At 36.3% G+C, this 17411-nt stretch overlaps 3 protein-coding genes across 4 annotated transcripts; 2 read left to right on the forward strand and 1 right to left on the reverse strand.

The window, feature by feature from the left end:
• The first annotated feature begins 5827 nt into the window (after positions 1 to 5827).
• LOC138899168 (S-locus-specific glycoprotein S13-like) lies at positions 5828 to 6716 on the forward strand. The gene is made up of 2 exons (XM_070185296.1): positions 5828 to 6665; positions 6712 to 6716. Exons 1-2 carry the CDS (start codon positions 5897 to 5899, stop codon positions 6714 to 6716), a joined length of 774 nt encoding a protein of 257 aa, XP_070041397.1. The 5' UTR covers positions 5828 to 5896.
• Positions 6717 to 6722: 6 nt separating this feature from the next.
• On the forward strand, positions 6723 to 9823 carry LOC104113562 (G-type lectin S-receptor-like serine/threonine-protein kinase SD1-29). Its single transcript, XM_009623764.4, has 7 exons — positions 6723 to 7268; positions 7522 to 7638; positions 7785 to 7975; positions 8065 to 8275; positions 8547 to 8781; positions 8907 to 9057; positions 9394 to 9823. Exons 1-7 carry the CDS (start codon positions 6746 to 6748, stop codon positions 9697 to 9699), a joined length of 1734 nt encoding a protein of 577 aa, XP_009622059.2. The 5' UTR covers positions 6723 to 6745; the 3' UTR covers positions 9700 to 9823.
• Positions 9824 to 10668: 845 nt separating this feature from the next.
• On the reverse strand, positions 10669 to 17372 carry LOC104113563 (uncharacterized). Of its 2 annotated transcripts, XR_001972745.3 has the most exons (4): positions 16903 to 17372; positions 16086 to 16301; positions 14773 to 14875; positions 10669 to 11146 (listed from the first exon to the last, which is right to left on the reverse strand). XR_001972745.3 is itself a non-coding variant. In XM_009623766.4 (3 exons), exons 1-3 carry the CDS (start codon positions 17137 to 17139, stop codon positions 11078 to 11080), a joined length of 522 nt encoding a protein of 173 aa, XP_009622061.1. In that variant the 5' UTR covers positions 17140 to 17361; the 3' UTR covers positions 10669 to 11077. The 2 variants fall into 2 exon arrangements, 1 of the variants encoding a protein (XP_009622061.1); XM_009623766.4 differs by lacking the exon at positions 14773 to 14875 and having other exon boundaries at positions 16903 to 17361.
• Between the last annotated feature and the right edge of the window lie 39 nt (positions 17373 to 17411).

A 17411-nucleotide genomic window follows, 5' to 3' on the forward strand; every position in this document is an offset into this window, starting at 1 on the left:
GAGTTCACTCGTACCAAAATTAACCAAATCCGATGTCTGAATCCCAATCAAAACTCGGAAATTTGGTTAGGGAACTCTTCCCCCATTTTCCCAACTTTTCAATCCAAATCCGAAATTAAATGGACGAAACAACTATAGATTAATGAAATACAACCAAAAACGAGTTACGAATCGTTACCCCAAAAGCTCTCTCTGAAAATCCCTTAAACAATCGCCAATTTCCGAGCTCCGAAGTCCAAAAATGAAGAAATGAATCAAACCCTCGATTTGGCCCATTTTCTGCCAGTTAAATCGCACATGCGGTCCATTAACCGCTTCTGCGGCTAAAGATCCACACCTGCAAAATTTCATTAAGTTCCCCGGCTCTGCACCTGCGCACACATATCTGCATCTGCGGATGCGCTTCAGCGCTCAATCGTCTGCTTCTGCGGAACTTGGCTTCCTCCCCAAATTCGCTTCTGCGACCTCTCTTCCGCAGATGCGGCTCCACTTCTGTGGCTTACTCGTCGCACCTGCGACCATTGCCCTTCAAGATAAAAGCGCACATGTGGACGTTTTCTCGCTTCAGCGGGACCACACCTACAGACTTCGCACCGCATGTGCGAAAACACCAGAACCAGCAACTTCAGAATATGCACAAGTCAAATTTTCCATCCGTTAAGCACCTGAAACTCACCCGAGGCCCCCCAGGACCTCGACCAAACATACCAACCAATCCTAAAATACCATACGAACTTAGTCGAGCTCTCAAATGACCTCAAACAATGCTAAAATCATGAATCATCCTCCGATTCAAACTTAAAGAACTTAGAATTTTTCAAATTCGACAACTGATGCCGAAACCTATCAAACCACGTCCGATTGACCCCAAATTTTGCATAGAAGTCATATTTAACATTATGGACCTACTCCAACTTCCGAAATCAGAATTCGACCCCGATATCGAAAAGTCCACTATCGGTCAAACTTCCCAAAAATTCGACTTTCGCCATTTCAAGCCTAAATGAGCTACACACATCCAAAACACATTCCGAACATGCTCCTAAGTCCAAAATCATCCAACGGAGCTAACGGAACCGACAAAACTCTATTCCGAAGTCATCTTCACACAGTTCTAACTATGGTCAAAGTCCTAAGACTTAAGCTCCCGTTTTAGGGACTAAGTATCCTGAAACACTCCAAAAACCAAAACGAAGCCTCCCGACAAGTCACAATAGCAAAAATATATGTGGGAGAAACAGTAAATAGAGGATCGGGGCTATTACTTTTAAAACGACCGATCGGGTCGTTACAACAGTCTCTTTGTGAGGGTCATCTTCAAGATGCCCTTCATATCTTAAAATATATTTGTCGAGATCCGGGTTTAGGAATATTTATGTCCCCGGACTTCTTTTCAATTACTTGCTTTTTTTGACTTCGATTAGACTTCTTTCTCCGACACACGGCGTTCTGTTAGTGGGTTTTTTCTGAGACTTGGCGGAAGTCAAATTTCATGAAAATCCAAGAAACAACCAGTGATTGAACTCTCTTCTACTGAAGCCGAATAGCGTTCGATGTGTCGCCTTGTTGCAGAACTCACCTGGGTTGTTCGCCTTCTCTACGGTCTCTCTGTGTTGCCTTCTCTTCCAATTCCGCTTCATTGTGACAGCCAGGCAACGATTCATATAGCAAAAAACCCAGTTTTTCACGAACGAACCAAGCATATTGAGCTTTATTACCATTTCCTTCATGAAAAATTGCTAGATGGTCTTATATCCCTTTTGTTTGTGCCTTCTTCCTCCCAGCTTGCCGATCCCTTCACCAAAGCTTTGGCTGGACCTCCTCCCCGATCTCTTTTGGGAAAGTTGGGTGTCCGTATACCGGCCTCCCACTTGAGGGTGGGTGTTGACAGAAAGGCAATCTCGAGCTCTAGTGAATCTAATTCCAGTGATGAATGTGGCTGATTCATTTTTCGATCTGGTATATGAATATGAAATAGGGTGTTGTAAAAAGACCAAAGTGTTATATTTTCTAATTTGGAGATAAGCAGATGAAGACGCGTGGGTAGTAGTATCATATGCTAAAGGAAGAGCCAAATGTCCAATGTTCTAGAAGATATTATTTTTTATAATATTTAGTAGGTAGCTGTAATCATGTATTTTTTTTATTTTTATTTTTTTTGTAGGTTGTTAGGAAGTTGATGATTATATTCTTTTGTTGGGTCGGCGGGGGCTCTTCCAGCCTAGTCCATTTTATTCCTTTTGTAGTATATAAATAGAATAGGCTTGTACAGTGTAAAAGAAGAACACACAGAAAATGAAAGCTTGAAAATTTTCACAAATATTTCCTTTCAATTGCTTTAGAAATTAAGTCCTGTTTCACATTCTCCTCTTCTCATTTTAAAATATTGGTGAAATTTGGTCCTAATTCATGACATGCAGGCTTGAAGATGACTTCTACTTTGATTCTAAATAAAATATTTTAGTAGACTAAATGGTCAAATCTACACAATATATAGAAGTCGAGATGCATTTTTTCAAAAATTAGCGAGCTAAACCATCGCTTAACAATTTTAGCGATATTGATTTTTCCAGGAAACTTATTAGTCCGAAAGAAGTATAGTTCGATAGCATTTCGCGCGCGCGCACATATATATATATATATATATATATGCACAAGAAAGGTAGGAGGATGATCAAATTAAAAGACGATAAGAGGTGACATGCAAACATTTTAAGAAAAAATAAATATTTGAAGATATTTATTAAAAAATAAAAATCTGTATCTTCAAAAGTTTGTGGGTTTTCTGCGAGTTTGATTTGATTCAAAACAGAAAATAACCTCTCTTCTTTTTAAATATTTAGGATTAATTTTATTCTAGAGAAAATTAATGGTCTTGGTAACCAAACAAATTTTTGGTATTCTTTTAGAATTTTTTTTTCAAAGGTAAGATTGAATTAAAAGTATAAAGGCAGATAAAATAGATCAATAACGAATAATACATGAGTAACCTTGACCTTTCCCTCTTTTTTTAATATATGGATAAAACTCATTCTAGTTGCAATATAGATTTATACATGTATAAATTAGTTTCGTGATGTTGTTTAGTCCTTGTTGAAGTGCTGCCAACGCATGTAGTTAGGGGCGGAATCAGACTTTTTACCAATGGAATCAAAATATAAGAATTACCATGCTAAAATTTTACAGGAATTCAATATTATATTATATATACACAAAAAAAAAATTTACCTAACTAAATAATATAATTATCCAACGAAGGAATATCAATTAAAACCCCTTTAAACAAAAGTGGCTCCGCCGCTGCTGTTTATTTTTCTCCTTTTCTTTTCAAGCCTAATATATATGATCCATTTTCATTGCTATTTCTAACAATACTATCTATTCTTTCTGGTCAAGAATTTTTAATTGCTGGTCCACGACTACACATATATTTATCTTACAGAGGATGCGACAAAATATGTGTATCATTGACTATTCTCTTTATAAATATAAATATATGATTCTACCAAATATATATATGGAGCAATGAGCATGGACCATAGAATATGAGCTGAAATTAGTTAAATTGCAGGGGGCATTGTATGAACAGACCACTGCGACTTTGACAATAAAATTGTCACAATTACATATTATCTCGTATTCTAGATATTAGTAGATTTTATCAACAAAATTTGTTTCAAATATTTGACGTTCTAAAAAAAAAAAAATAAGAAATCACATTTTTTTTAATTTTTTTTCTAATTTACCCTCACTATTCATAGTAGAATGTTGAAGGGTAATTTAGACGGATACTCTATAATTAGAACTACTAGATATCTTTCCAGAGATGTACAATAACCTTTAAAAAAAAATATAATAGATCAGTAGAACTATATTGCATATATATGACAACTTCTATTTAAAGGTCAAATTATTATCCATGAGTTTGGTGAGGTTTGAGTGGCCTTATTTTCAAAGTTAGCTCAGTTTTCTACAAAATCTTAAGAGTGCGTCACATACGCATACCGCATTCCTTTACCAAGTTCGGTAAATAAACTAACTAACTAATTGGATTTTCTGAAATGTACAAGTCTAATTTAATTGTAGATGTGATTTATCTCCCTAGATTGAACTATGAATAGAGAAAATAGTTAGGATTTCACGAATAAAATGGGAGTGTTTTATGTCCTTTGGAGACTATACAACATTTCAATAGTCCTAATATTTAGTGTCGCTTGGTAATGCTAACAAAGCAAAGCTCTTTGATTGGTTAATTTTGCCCTTTAACTATTGGATATAGGAGAATTATATCCCTATTTAATTTTGATCTCAGAAAAATTTTGTTTGTACCTTTTACATAGTGTAATTTTCTGGCAAAAAGGATTCAATTGAACCCAGTGTTTTAAAAGGCGTGAGCGTAAGGCGAGACGTTTTACATATGCCTCAGCGAGGTGTAAGCCCCGAGGCACGGGGCGTAAGCCCCATAGGTATTTGATTTTTAATATTTTATAAAATAATATAATTACAGTAAATATTTATAAACAAGTAAAATTGCATAAAAAATAAAGAAAACTATAAATATGTGAAATATATATATATATATATATATATATATATATATGTGCTTCATCCCCACAAAAAACTAATCAAAACAATCTATTATACGCTACTTAGAAGCTCAAGTAACTTGAGTCGAAAAGAATAAAGTTTTCTACATAGAGGAACAAAAAGGATGACTAACTTTCAATTTGAACTTTGAACTTGCTGCTATGAAGGAAAATAGAGCTCTCTTTGTATTTGTAAAAAAAAATTAAATATTCGTTGCTTTTGAGAGATATTAGTAGACTAGCGGACAAGATAAAGAATTGGGAAAGACCATGAATTGGGGCTTCGATCAATAAAAAAAGTCTTGACTTTTAAATTTAATACATTTTAGTTCCTTTTTAAAACTTTTGAGTAATTACTAAGCTGAATTTTTAAAATTTATGAAGGATTTATTCAACAAATTTTGTTTTAATTTGAAAAAATCTCTAGGGCTTACGCCTCACTAAAAAAACTCGTCCTGAATGCCCAGGCGTATGCCCCGAATTGCTGGGCGTACGCCTCTTGAGACTTTCGCCCCACACCATCGCCCCGGGGCGTTTTTGGTGCGCCTCGCCCCGAAAACACCTTTTAAAACACTGATTGAACCACCTTCTCTAAGGGTAGTTACGCCTACGCCCCTGCCTCTACCCTTAACTAGATATTTCGGATTAGAACCATTGGAGTAAAGAATCTTTCAGTAGTGGCACTTGGCATTTGGTCGGAGACCTGATCTTTGGTCATATAGCCATAGCCGTGTGAGAAGTCTGGTACTCTATTAAGAAGAAAATTCCCTGATCGTCTGTCATATGCGCTGCCCATATCCTGAGCCTGCTTAGAAGGGACTCAATAATGGAGATCTACTTGGTGTGAATCCTTATTATGGATCAGTGGGGTTCAAATAGCAAATGGTTAAACCATTGACGAAAAATATGCTATCTACTTTGCGGTTGGATTAGTAAATACTCAAGTTATGTTGACTTTGATATTTAATATTAGAACAATATGCTATCTACTTGGATAGTTTAGTTCTCTTTCTTCATGACCTGAAAGCAGACATGAACAATAGCTTTAGATAATACTAGAGATTTTGAAGTCAAGGGCAAAAAAATATCATTTTCATATATTTGTTAATAGCCAATGGGCTGATTGATGAATCATCAATCAATAAATAATGAAATAAACAAAATAAATAAGTATTAAACAAGGAAAATGTCAAACTACAAGGTATACTGTTGTTGAACATATTTCTTAAACTATATTTGTCAAATGATTCACGTTTTCCTAACCTCTTCTATGGAAAAAGAAAGGAAATGGGACTGAATAACCAAAAGGGATGTTTGAACATATACTTTTAGGAAGCCTATTGTTTGAATTTCCAGAGAAGCTCAGGCTACTAAAGAAAATGGCATGGCAAATATGGGTATTTTTTCTGTTTCTGATGTTTAGAATGATGCTTTTACGGCAAGTTTTTGCTGAAAATGATACCTTAACTCAGTCACAAGAATTGTCGTTGGATCAGACGCTTGTCTCTGCTGGCAAATTATTTGAGTTAGGCTTTTTCAATCCAAGTAACTCGAGCAAACTATATCTCGGTATATGGTTCAAGAATATTCCTGGTAAGAGGATTGTATGGGTAGCAAACAAAGAAAATCCAATACCAGCTTCTGACTCTGCTGCAATCTTGAAGATTGGAATTGAAGGGAACCTCAGAATTGTAGATGGCAACCAAAATACGGTTTGGTCAACAAATGTCAGTGTCCAGTCTAATAATACAATTGCTGTGCTAACAGATAAAGGGGAATTCATTCTTAAAGATACTGGCTCTGGAACATCTTTATGGGATAGTTTTAACTATCCTTGTGATACCTTGTTATCAGGAATGGTTATAGGATACAGCAGCAGGACCAGGGTGAAACTAGTCTTATCGTCGTGGAAAGCTGAAGATGACCCGTCGCCTGGAAATTTTATTGCTGGACTTTCGGTAGAAATGCCACCTCAAGGCTTCACTTGGACTAATCACTCAACGCCTTACTGTAGAGGTGGCCCGTGGGATGGAGGGAACTTTATAGGCGTACCTGATGACGAAAAGGGGTATGCAAGTGGTATAAATATAGTATCAAATAAGCAACAGGAATCTGCCTTTCTCAGTTTGAATACTTTTAACGATTCGTATGTTAAAATCATGGTCCTAAAACCATCAGGGATATTGCAGATGATGCAATGGGAAGAAGAACTGAACGCGTGGAAAGTCAGATGGGAGGCACCAGATAATCCGTGTGATGTTTATGGAACTTGTGGTCCTTATGGTGTTTGTGATAAGAATAAGTCTCCAATCTGTAATTGCTTGACAGGATTTGGACCAAAGTCGACCGAGGAATGGAGTAGAGGAAATTGGACTGGTGGCTGTGTGAGGAGAACTAAACTTGTATGTGAAATCGTTACAAGTGGCATAGCGCCAAAGGGATCCAAAAATGACAAGTTTTTGCAGTTGAGTGAGATGAAACTGCCAGATCGCTACACATATTTGTATGATTATGGTTCTCAGAACTGCAAAGAGTGGTGCCTGAATAACTGTTCCTGTGCAGCCTACGCATATCCAGATGGAATTAACTGCATGGTTTGGATTGCAGAAGAACTTATGGATGTTCAGCAGTTTTCATATGATGGTGCGGATTTGTTTGTTCGTCTTGCTTATTCTGAACTAGGTAAATTCAGTTCTCACCATTATGCTCGGATGTTTGAAATTTTTATGTTGTCGCCTTTTTGTAGTACAGTCAGACCTTCTATAACGGCATCCTTATATAATAGTCATTCACTATAAAAGCCAAGTTTCTCTTGAAACTGAGTTTTATGTTATGTTATAATATATGTCCTCTATAACAGTACTTCACTACAGCAGCCAAAAAAATAACAGAACGAGGATATTATAAAGAGTTTTGACCGTAAAACATAATACAGTTTCAGATGAAGATAAAAGGAAGGCAAAACTTATCATCGGCTTCACAACTGTTTCAAGCATTCTCATACTAGGTATCTTTGGATGCATTTTCTACAGGTGGAAAGCAAGTCAAAGAGGTAAACTATTCTCGTGATTTCAAGAGTTTATTGCAGATCATAGTAATTACATAGACTAGTACCATTATAAAACTTTTAAACTGCTTTCTTATATTATAGTTTTGACCTACAATGTCTGCTCACATGTGGAACCAAAATAAAATCAGGAAATAGAATAAATAGAGTTAAAGACCTCATTCCGGCTGATACATCTACGGACAATTTGTGGGAAGAGCAAGTATTGCGAAAAGATTCATCAGAACTACTGTTTGTTGATTTTGCTAAGTTGGCAATCGCAACTGAGAATTTCAGTGAAATAAATATGATTGGAGCGGGAGGATTTGGACCTGTTTATAAGGTAATACCCGTTCTGTTTGTCGAGTGATTTACAGACGAATAACATCTGCTGATGTGAAAACTAAAGCCATCATTGCGGATATCATACAGGGAAAACTGGAAGATGGACAAGTAATAGCTGTGAAAAGATTATCTAGTTACTCTGGACAAGGAATTAAAGAGTTCAAGAATGAAATCTTGCTAATCTCCAAACTGCAACACAGGAATCTCGTTAGAATATTGGCGTATTGCGTTTATGGGAAAGAGAAGTTACTAGTTTATGAGTACATGGCTAATGGAAGCTTAGACACTTTGTTGTTTGGTAAGTGGTTCCAAAAATTAGTAATATATCTTATGATAAGGAAGAAGGGGAGTCTTGGCATAACTGGTAAAGTTGTTGCCATGGGCTCGAGCTGTAGAAACAGTATCTTGCAGAAATGCAGGATTAGACTGCGTACAATAGACCCTTGTGGTCCGGCCCTTCCCCGGAACCCGCGCATAGGGGGAGTTTAGTACTAGGCTGCACTTTTTTTTTTGGAGTTTCATTGCTTTCTTCAATTGTATAACTATTTTTGATGTGCTGTTATCATTAGATCCAAAAAAAAGCCATGAACTTTCTTGGCCAAAACGTTTCAACATGATTCATGGAATTGCTAGAGGGCTTCTTTATCTTCACCGCGATTCTTCATTAAGGGTCATTCACAGAGATCTGAAGGCAAGCAACGTTCTCTTGGACGATGATATGACTCCAAAAATCTCAGATTTCGGGTTGGCCAGAACCTTTCAAGTGACTCAAGAACTAAACACTCAGAGAATTGTGGGAACATTGTAAAGTCCTTTGATTTTGCAAGCAGAAGTTTCTCTTTTCGCTCATCTTGTAGCTTTAGACTATGAATAGTTCATAATATCCATAATATCAAATACTGACACATATTTATACAAATATGTTGCAGCGGTTATATGTCACCTGAATATGCCATGGGAGGACTATTCTCTGAGAAATCTGATGTCTACAGTTTTGGTGTTTTGGTACTGGAGATTGTTAGTGGCAAAAGAAACAGAGGATTTTATGACCACGACAGGCATTCGAACCTTCTTAGTTATGTAAGTCCAAAATTAGCCGGACCTCTTTCAACAAATTCAGTATTCAAGGTTATCTACTTATCCCATACCAGCGGTATTAGTGTTAGTCTTGTGTTTTATTATTATTATTAGATTTCTATTACAATATATTATTCCTTTCGCTTCGTTTTCTTATTATCTTGTTACTGCTTTCTTTTTCCTTGAGCTGACGGTCTATCGAAAACAGACTCTCTACCTTCAAGGTAGGGGTAAGGTCTGCACATACATTACCATCCCCGGACCTCACTTGTGAGATTATACTGGATTTGTTGTTATTGTAAGACCATCTACTTATTTCCAATTTTAAAATAATTTCAGGCATGGCAGCTTTTGACAGAAAGCAAGGCATTAGATTTAATGGATAAAACACTTTCCTGCTCATTTTCTCCTGTGACAGTACTGAGATGCATACATATTGGCCTGCTTTGTGTCCAAGACAATGCAGCTGATAGGCCATCAATGTCATCTGTTGTTCTTATGCTAAGTAGTAGCGAGATGGATCTGCCTCAACCAAAGCAGCCTACATTTATCTTTCAAAGATGGTTGTATTCTGATCTTCAATCACAAAGCAGCAAAGCTCAGTCCGTTAATGATATGACTGTATCAGTGGCAGATGGGCGATAACTGAAGACCAAAATACGAATTATAGAATGAGTTTCAAGATTGACTATACCGTTCTCCTTTATGTGTACACAGCTTGTCTTAAGCTAGTTTATTCATCTAATCAAGTCCATTTTTCTTCTTCTCTTTTTCTTTTTTCTCCATAAGGACTGCCCTTAGCCAAATGATGCAAATGGATGACAATATGTTTGGTTTGTAAGTTTAAGCCAAAATATGATTCCACTTGGGCAGCATTATGCTTACGTTGAGTCTTTGCTGCATCCAATAATAATAATGTGAAAACTGTGGCCATAATCTAATTTAGATCACATAGTTCTGTGCTAAGCAGAAAAGCTATGATTTGGCTAAATGAACTGGCTAGGACGGAAGCTCATGGGAGGGGTAGAAGCGCGCAGGGGCAGAGGGATTCCAGAATAAGCAAAAACTAGAGGAACTGAATTTTTACCCTCAGGGTGTGTTTGGTGAAGTAAAATGTGTTCCTTGGAAAATGTTTTCTTGGAAAATAAGTGGTTTCTTATTTATTTTCTAGTGTTTGGTTAGGTAGCAAAAAATACTTTTGGAAAATATATAATTTAGGCATACACTATATGAGACGAAATTGACAAGAAAATAAACTTTGGCTCTAGATATAGCCCCTTTACATCTAATTTTTCTTGGTTTAGTTGTTCATGTGTATCTCATCTCAAATTTCAACGTGGTCCAGGTAGTCAAGACGAAAGGAGGATTATAAAGCCAGCAGTTAGGCATGTAATGGAACCTTTTGCATGATTAATGAATGCAGAAGGGTAAAAAGGCAAAGAGAAAAAGATGCGTGAAAGCTGGCCTGAACAATATTCCGTCGTTAAAACAAATAGCGCGGGCATCAACAGAATCCAAAACTCGATCTAAAAAACACATAATTATACAGGAAGAAAACCCCTAAGATAAGGCTGGGTGCTACACAAAATACTTGAGATGCTAATGTAGAGAAAGTTACACCACAAGAACTAAATATAATCTTTCTATTCCATTGCCAGTTTGTGTAATGGGTATTTCAAGTGGAAAACAAACGAATTAGTAAGGGACTTCCAATGTAAAAACCTCGGAAGTAACTTCCATTTTCTTTGCATTAATCAATTAAATCATGATACTGTTGAATTCTGCACTCGTATGAGCTTTCACTGGGGAGATGGGTACAGAGAGAAAAAAGAGGTAGAAGTATCAAAAAGTTAATTATGTTTATCTCTGTTGCAAAAGTGCGAGGAACCTGAATGTAATGTGTTCGCAAATGCTCCTTTTAGTCAAAATACCAGAGGAGGTTGCTGTATGTTTTCATTCATCTTGTATATTTCGTATAAATAAGTGGCGACCGCGCAAATTTGGATCCTTGATATTCTTCTAGTCATAACTTACTTCCTTTTGCAGTCCTCGGTTTGTCCTCGGCTTGTTTTTGACTTGATTCTCTTACTGCCTGAAATGATTTATGAAAAGATCACATATGCATGTCAATTACAATGATTGAAAATGTTCAAGGAGCAATTGCAGGATAACAAGGGTGAAAGAGCATGTTGAAGGGACTATGGAGAGAACTAAGAGCAGCTGACCAAAAATCAATTTATAAATCTTAACTAAAAAAACTAACAAAAAAATTTCAAAGTAATAGCAAGCAGCAGTTGGTTCATCTGTCAAACCTAAATAGGCACATGGCAACAAATCCACAGAGACCTTCATGAAGATCAACCACGGATCATTTAGCATAAAGTAACAAGTAGATCGACAAAAGGATCATGTAACCTTTTCCACAAGTCTTACTACATCTGACAAATGCACTCACAAGGAAGTTCTCCCTGCAAGTATCCTGCACTTAAATATGTCAAGGTGGATAATAGGGGTTAAGGATGGTAAAAGTTCACTAGAGAGGAATAGAAGGAGAATGGAAATGGAGTTGTGGAGATCTATTCTCATTTAGTTACATACATCTTTACATCACTGAATTCCTGATATAAATTCCTTTGTTTCTCCCTGAAAGTAGTATCATCCTTAAAAGATCACAAGTGTGGCAATGATACCTTTTTCCCTTAAAAATTCATAATAACTCCTCTGAATGTGGACTATTTGCTTGCTTGCAGAACTTGAATAGTTAACTTGGTAAAAGTGCAGTTTAGCAACTCCAAGAACGATTCAGCAAAAGTATAATGGTTGATATTATACTTATCTAACTCCTTTGTGATTTTCATCCCAAGAACGGATGAATTTCCAAGCTCTCTAATGTAAGGAAGACAGAAATATAGAAGCAATAAGTATCATGCCACCACTTGATGACAACATCCTTATAAGCAACTCTAGCAACACTTAGAAATTAGCTGCAACTCACAATGGGGCAGATGGAATGAAACATATCAGCACCAGTGCTTACACCAAACCAAGCAATTGAACCTTAAGAGATTCAGATTAAGCTAAAAATATATTACTACTTAAGCATAGTTAGGTGATAAAAATTTATATCCAAGAAACATGTCTTGCATTCATTTGCTTGGTGCAAACACCGAGTGCGGGTAAGCTGTTTCCTTCTCTTGATGCCCGGACTGTATATTAACTTAAAGACGACTAAGTCCTACACTGAATAACAACCACCTCAGAAAAGTAGAGTCGAGTATTGTGGATGCAAGGCAAGGCAGACTTTGGATCAAAAAGAAAATGCATTCTCAATTTAAAGATAAAAATGAAAAGACAGAACAAACTGAGCTATTCAACCATCATAATCAAGAGTGGCCATTAACTCCTACAAGTGATGGAATATACAGCTAGACCTCACGCCTTTGCACAGGAACAGCTAGAGGATAATTTTTGGTTTAATAAATGATAGTAACTGTTAATGCTGACAGACCACTAAGTAAAACAAAAATCAAGAGGTATCCAGATTCCATAACAGAGCATAAAAGGTTACTGCTGGCTAAAAGATGAAAATTTAGTTTTATCATCCAAGGATTTTAGAAATATGAAGAAAAATTAGTTACGGAAAAAAAAAAATCCTGAACAATACGCAGACATGAAGAAGCATAACAGACAGACAGAGGGTTGCAGACTGTATTTCACTCGACAAACTTTGAATTACTATTTAAGAACTAAGCAATTGAACTAATAAAGTTTGTAGATGACGAAGGATTTCAAAAATCTCAACTAAACGAAGAAAAATTACAAAAAGGAAAGTCCAAATTAGGTTGCACTCCATGTGTTAATCCTCAGGGACTTTGATTTAATAATACTTCAGTGGCATTGAAACACATTTCTGGAAAAGTTTTTTGGAGAATCCTTTTTGAATAATTTTAAACAAATAAAAATGTGGTCAAATAATTACTTTCTTTTGCTTGTTAATCTTTTTTTTTTTTTTTGAGATAACCGGCCAAACAAAATTTCAAAATGCAGAAAATTTTTGAAGAGAAGTTTGCATGCCAAACACAAACTTCAATAGGGAAAAAATCACCTAACATTCATGGATACAGATGAACACTAATTCAGTGAGAGATCATGAAGATAGATATTGAATTCCTGACGCTTTTTGTATTATGTTTCTACCATTTTGAGAAAACAGAACAACATAAAAGAAAATTCCTATTTTTCTTTTTCACTGGTGCCTATTACTTCTTTTATCAGCAGTTCAGCACAGAGCTCAGAATAATCTTTTTCTAGACGACAACCCAAATAATTACAATGAAGTGGTAGAGATGATGCTTCGAATATCTGAAAGCTTTTTTAAGGCATATTACTTGATTAGCCCGGATTCTCCCACTATACATTAATTCAGGTCGTCACATAAAAGTAGTAAAAATGCTTCATACCTATTCATTGTTTTAATCAGAGAATGCTTCAGGTTTATATATTACGAGAGGAAGCAGGTAATTTGACAAAATTGTAAACAAACATGAAATAAGTTAAATAAGAAAACAATCAGCTTCACAATCTTATCCTCATAGGAAATGGAAGGAGAGCAAAGGATTTATATTTAGTCCATTATCACAGTTACAGCATATACTAGGTCCTGATTTTCACTGTCCACATAACTCTCCTATCACCCAATAGAATCTGGATACAGGGGTGAACATGCAACACAGGAACATATTTCTCAAGTAGAGCTGGAAAAGGACTAAACAGTTGCTTTTTGTTAAATAGTGATGTCCGGGCCAAATCTTGGGCGCGCGCCTCGACTAAATCCCTAGGACAGTCTGCTACAACACATAAGTAGAGGTGCAGGTAATCTTGTCCGCCAAGACTAGAGCTGATGGACTCACAATGAATATCATAATGAGAGTCGAACCCGAGATCCACGCAGTTATTTCTATATATCAACCACTCAGCCTTCCACTTGGGAACTTGAAAGTAGTTGATCTAGCTGGTGCCTCTGTATTGTGTCATGTGCTGATACAATGTTTAGATGGTAAGTGCTAATGTGGATGCCAGTTTACTACTAAAGTTGGTTGGAATTGGTTATGCCACGTACTGATGATTTGTGATAGCAGCAACAATCAAGGCATCAATGTTGGATTCTTATTTGCTATCATATGGTGTGCATGATGACAAATGGTGAGGATGGAGGAAATTTTTTGTCAAATGATGAGGGAGGAAGAAATTTTTTATGAGTCATGTGCCAACAAGACTCATACAAAAACGGGCGATATGGACAGTGAGGATTCATATAGCCGACTCCAACTTGTTTGAAATTGAGGCATTGGTCTTGTGCCAACAAAGGGAACGGGGTCCATTCTCTTCCTCTCAAATTTGTGCAAAATAATCATGTTTACACGCCTATCAAGACTTTTAGTAAAATTTAGAAGTGATGGGCTTATGACCACTAACATCACGGATTGCACCAACATAGACACACTCGATATCTGCATCATGATAAATATATATGTAGGATGATAACAAACTTTTCTGTCAAGCAGAAGGATGAGAAAGTGTAGCAGCGCTCTATTTTGGAAATTTAGAAGGTAACTGGAGCTGAACGAGTTACAAAAGGGTCAACTAGATATGATCACGAAAATATGAGTGAGTACGAAAAAAAGTAAGATAGCATGTGGATTGGTAAAGGTACAATACCTTTCTTTTTCATTCCTTTCCTTTCCCTCCTATTCCTTCAAAATGATCAATTTCGGAAGAAGTGATACTGTTGAGATGTATACTGTTCTTACGCACTTCAATCCTACATTGTCATTGACATGCAAGAAGAAGAATATTACTACCTCCTCACTTTGTTTGACTTTCACCTTTGGTCTGTCCTGAAAAAATTACCTCTTTCTCTATGTGGAAAATTTTATCATCTAGAAAGCCAAATTAACGTAGATGACACTGTTATCTGTTACTTAGAATCTATATGCAATCTCTATACCAACTTCAATTCTTCTAAATAACATATAAACCCTAACAAAATATAATAGTAACTCAATAAAACGTTATTCTTTTAATAGACAAGAAAAGTCACCAAATTATACAATTTTGGAAAGAGGAAGTTCTTCCTAATGGGAAATCCACTTTTCTATCTCACAAGAAAGCATCTCGAGTAAATGGACAATTAACATAACAAATCAAACTAGAGACAAATAAGGTCAAATTTGTGAGGCAAATTGAGAACAACGTTCAAATTAATAGTAATATTTCAACCATTTTCTTGATGTGTAAATGCATTTGCACAAAGGATCAAGTTCCACCAGGCACCAACAGCTCCACAAGACAAAGTCCTGTGGTGCAGATGCAGCTTACCTGAAATATTTCGGTGCCTTTTGAATATTTACCTATATTATACTGGATACTTGCACTTGCACCGAATACTCTATAACCTATGCACTCAAAATCCTACAAGATCTAATTTTTATCATGCAAGGCTGTTTGCAAGTCATGTATATTCGATGTTAGCTTCCACAAACTGATTCTTGTTGAAACTTATTATATCCTCATATAACAGCAGCTCAGGTTATAAGGACTGTTACTAACTATTCAAAGTGGCATGCTCAGAAGCCATAACATAAAGGAAACAACTTTCAGTGAACAAGAGGCACTCAATTAATTCCTGAACTTTGATTCGCAACTTCTCCTTGAAAAACACCAATCTGCAATATGATCAATTCCCAAGCACCACAACTGCTACTACTATGACTCAATCCTAAATTAGTTCGGTCAGTTACATGAATCCTCTACATCCACTACACTCCATTTGGGTCCGCTTCATTCCTATACTTTATAATTATAACAAACTGGAGGGTTCTCGAAAACTAAGAAAGAAACAATTCCCAGATGGCCTAAACAAAAGGTTAAATTGCGGGATCAACAGGCACATGTAGAATACAGCAAATAATTGGAGAGAGAGAGAGAGAGAGAGAGAGAGAGAGAGAGAGAGAGAGAGAGAGAGAGCTAACCAATGAATGCAGAGGTGGCGGCTCCATATGAACAAATCGGAGAGACATCTTAGAGATCTCAGAGATAGCAGCCTCTCGAATATCAGCAAGGTCGCTGGTTAACTCCTCATAGGCTGCCTCGAATGCCTCCTGCCAAAACTTAGGCAATCTGATCCGAGGAGTATTAGTATACACATCCCACATATGCTTCACCAACTTCTCCCTCTCTTCCATTTCCTACCAAATAAGATCAAATCATTTTCTCAAAGAATCAAATCAAACACTATTATAATTTACCCCCTGCATCCAAAATATATTTAACAATTTTAGCTTATGAATAATCAATTTAACTAATTCTCCTAGATAAATCGAACTAGATTAATTCCTCGTTTTTAAATTAAAAATTTGCAATTCTTCTCATATCAAAATGAAAAGGAAAAAAAAGAAGTTAAGTTACATACATACTGTTTTTTAAAAGTATCAGTGGGTTTTAACCTATAATAGCAGGTTAGTAACCATTTTTACTAGATTATCAAAAGATTTACCTGTATTACCCAGTAAGTGATCCGACTGTATAAATATTTTCTAAACTGAAAATGTAAATAGTTTGTACACTATGAATGAATTTTAACATGTGATAGCACGTTAATTACCTTCTTTTACTAAATTACCGATTAATGTTATCAGAAGATTTACATGTAATTAATTAACTATTAAGTGACATGATCGTGTATATATTTTTGACACCTTTCACTGCATTGAAAAACATAGTCAAAATTGAATAATAATGGATGACATAATTTACAAAAAGTAAAAGTATAGGGCATAGTAAACGTACGATGACGTCGAGATCATCGGAGAGAGGAAGGTTGAAGTAATCGGAGAGACCGTTGAGGTTGCCGGCGGACCATCGGAGAGTAACAGTACCAGTAAACATTGACCAAAATGCTAGCAAAAGAATAGCGGCTAATGCCCAGAACTTGTACCGACGGCGACCGAATATTGAGGCATCAGATGTGGAAATCTTCGAATGTGTTGTAGGCGTAGATACTGGTATGGATTCGTCATCCTTCATTTCCAAAATGATATACTCCTATGTGTGTAAATTTGTTTAGTATTTCGTACTCTTAAACTCTGTGTCTGAAGTTGAGTCAATCTGAAAGAGAGAGAGAATCTGTAATTCTGTGTTACCGGAAAAAGGAATTGCGGGCTAGCCACGTTGAATGGAAAGAGTTTGGAATTACGTGCGGATTGGATTTGTAGTAAAATATGGTTACAGTCGGCGAGTTTGGTTAGCCCAACTAGCGCTATGGATATTGGGCTAATCATTTGTTCGGGCGAAGTGCA

This window comes from Nicotiana tomentosiformis, chromosome 9 (genome assembly GCF_000390325.3).
Source record: "Nicotiana tomentosiformis chromosome 9, ASM39032v3, whole genome shotgun sequence".
In the NCBI taxonomy this organism is placed as follows: Eukaryota; Viridiplantae; Streptophyta; class Magnoliopsida; order Solanales; family Solanaceae; genus Nicotiana; species Nicotiana tomentosiformis.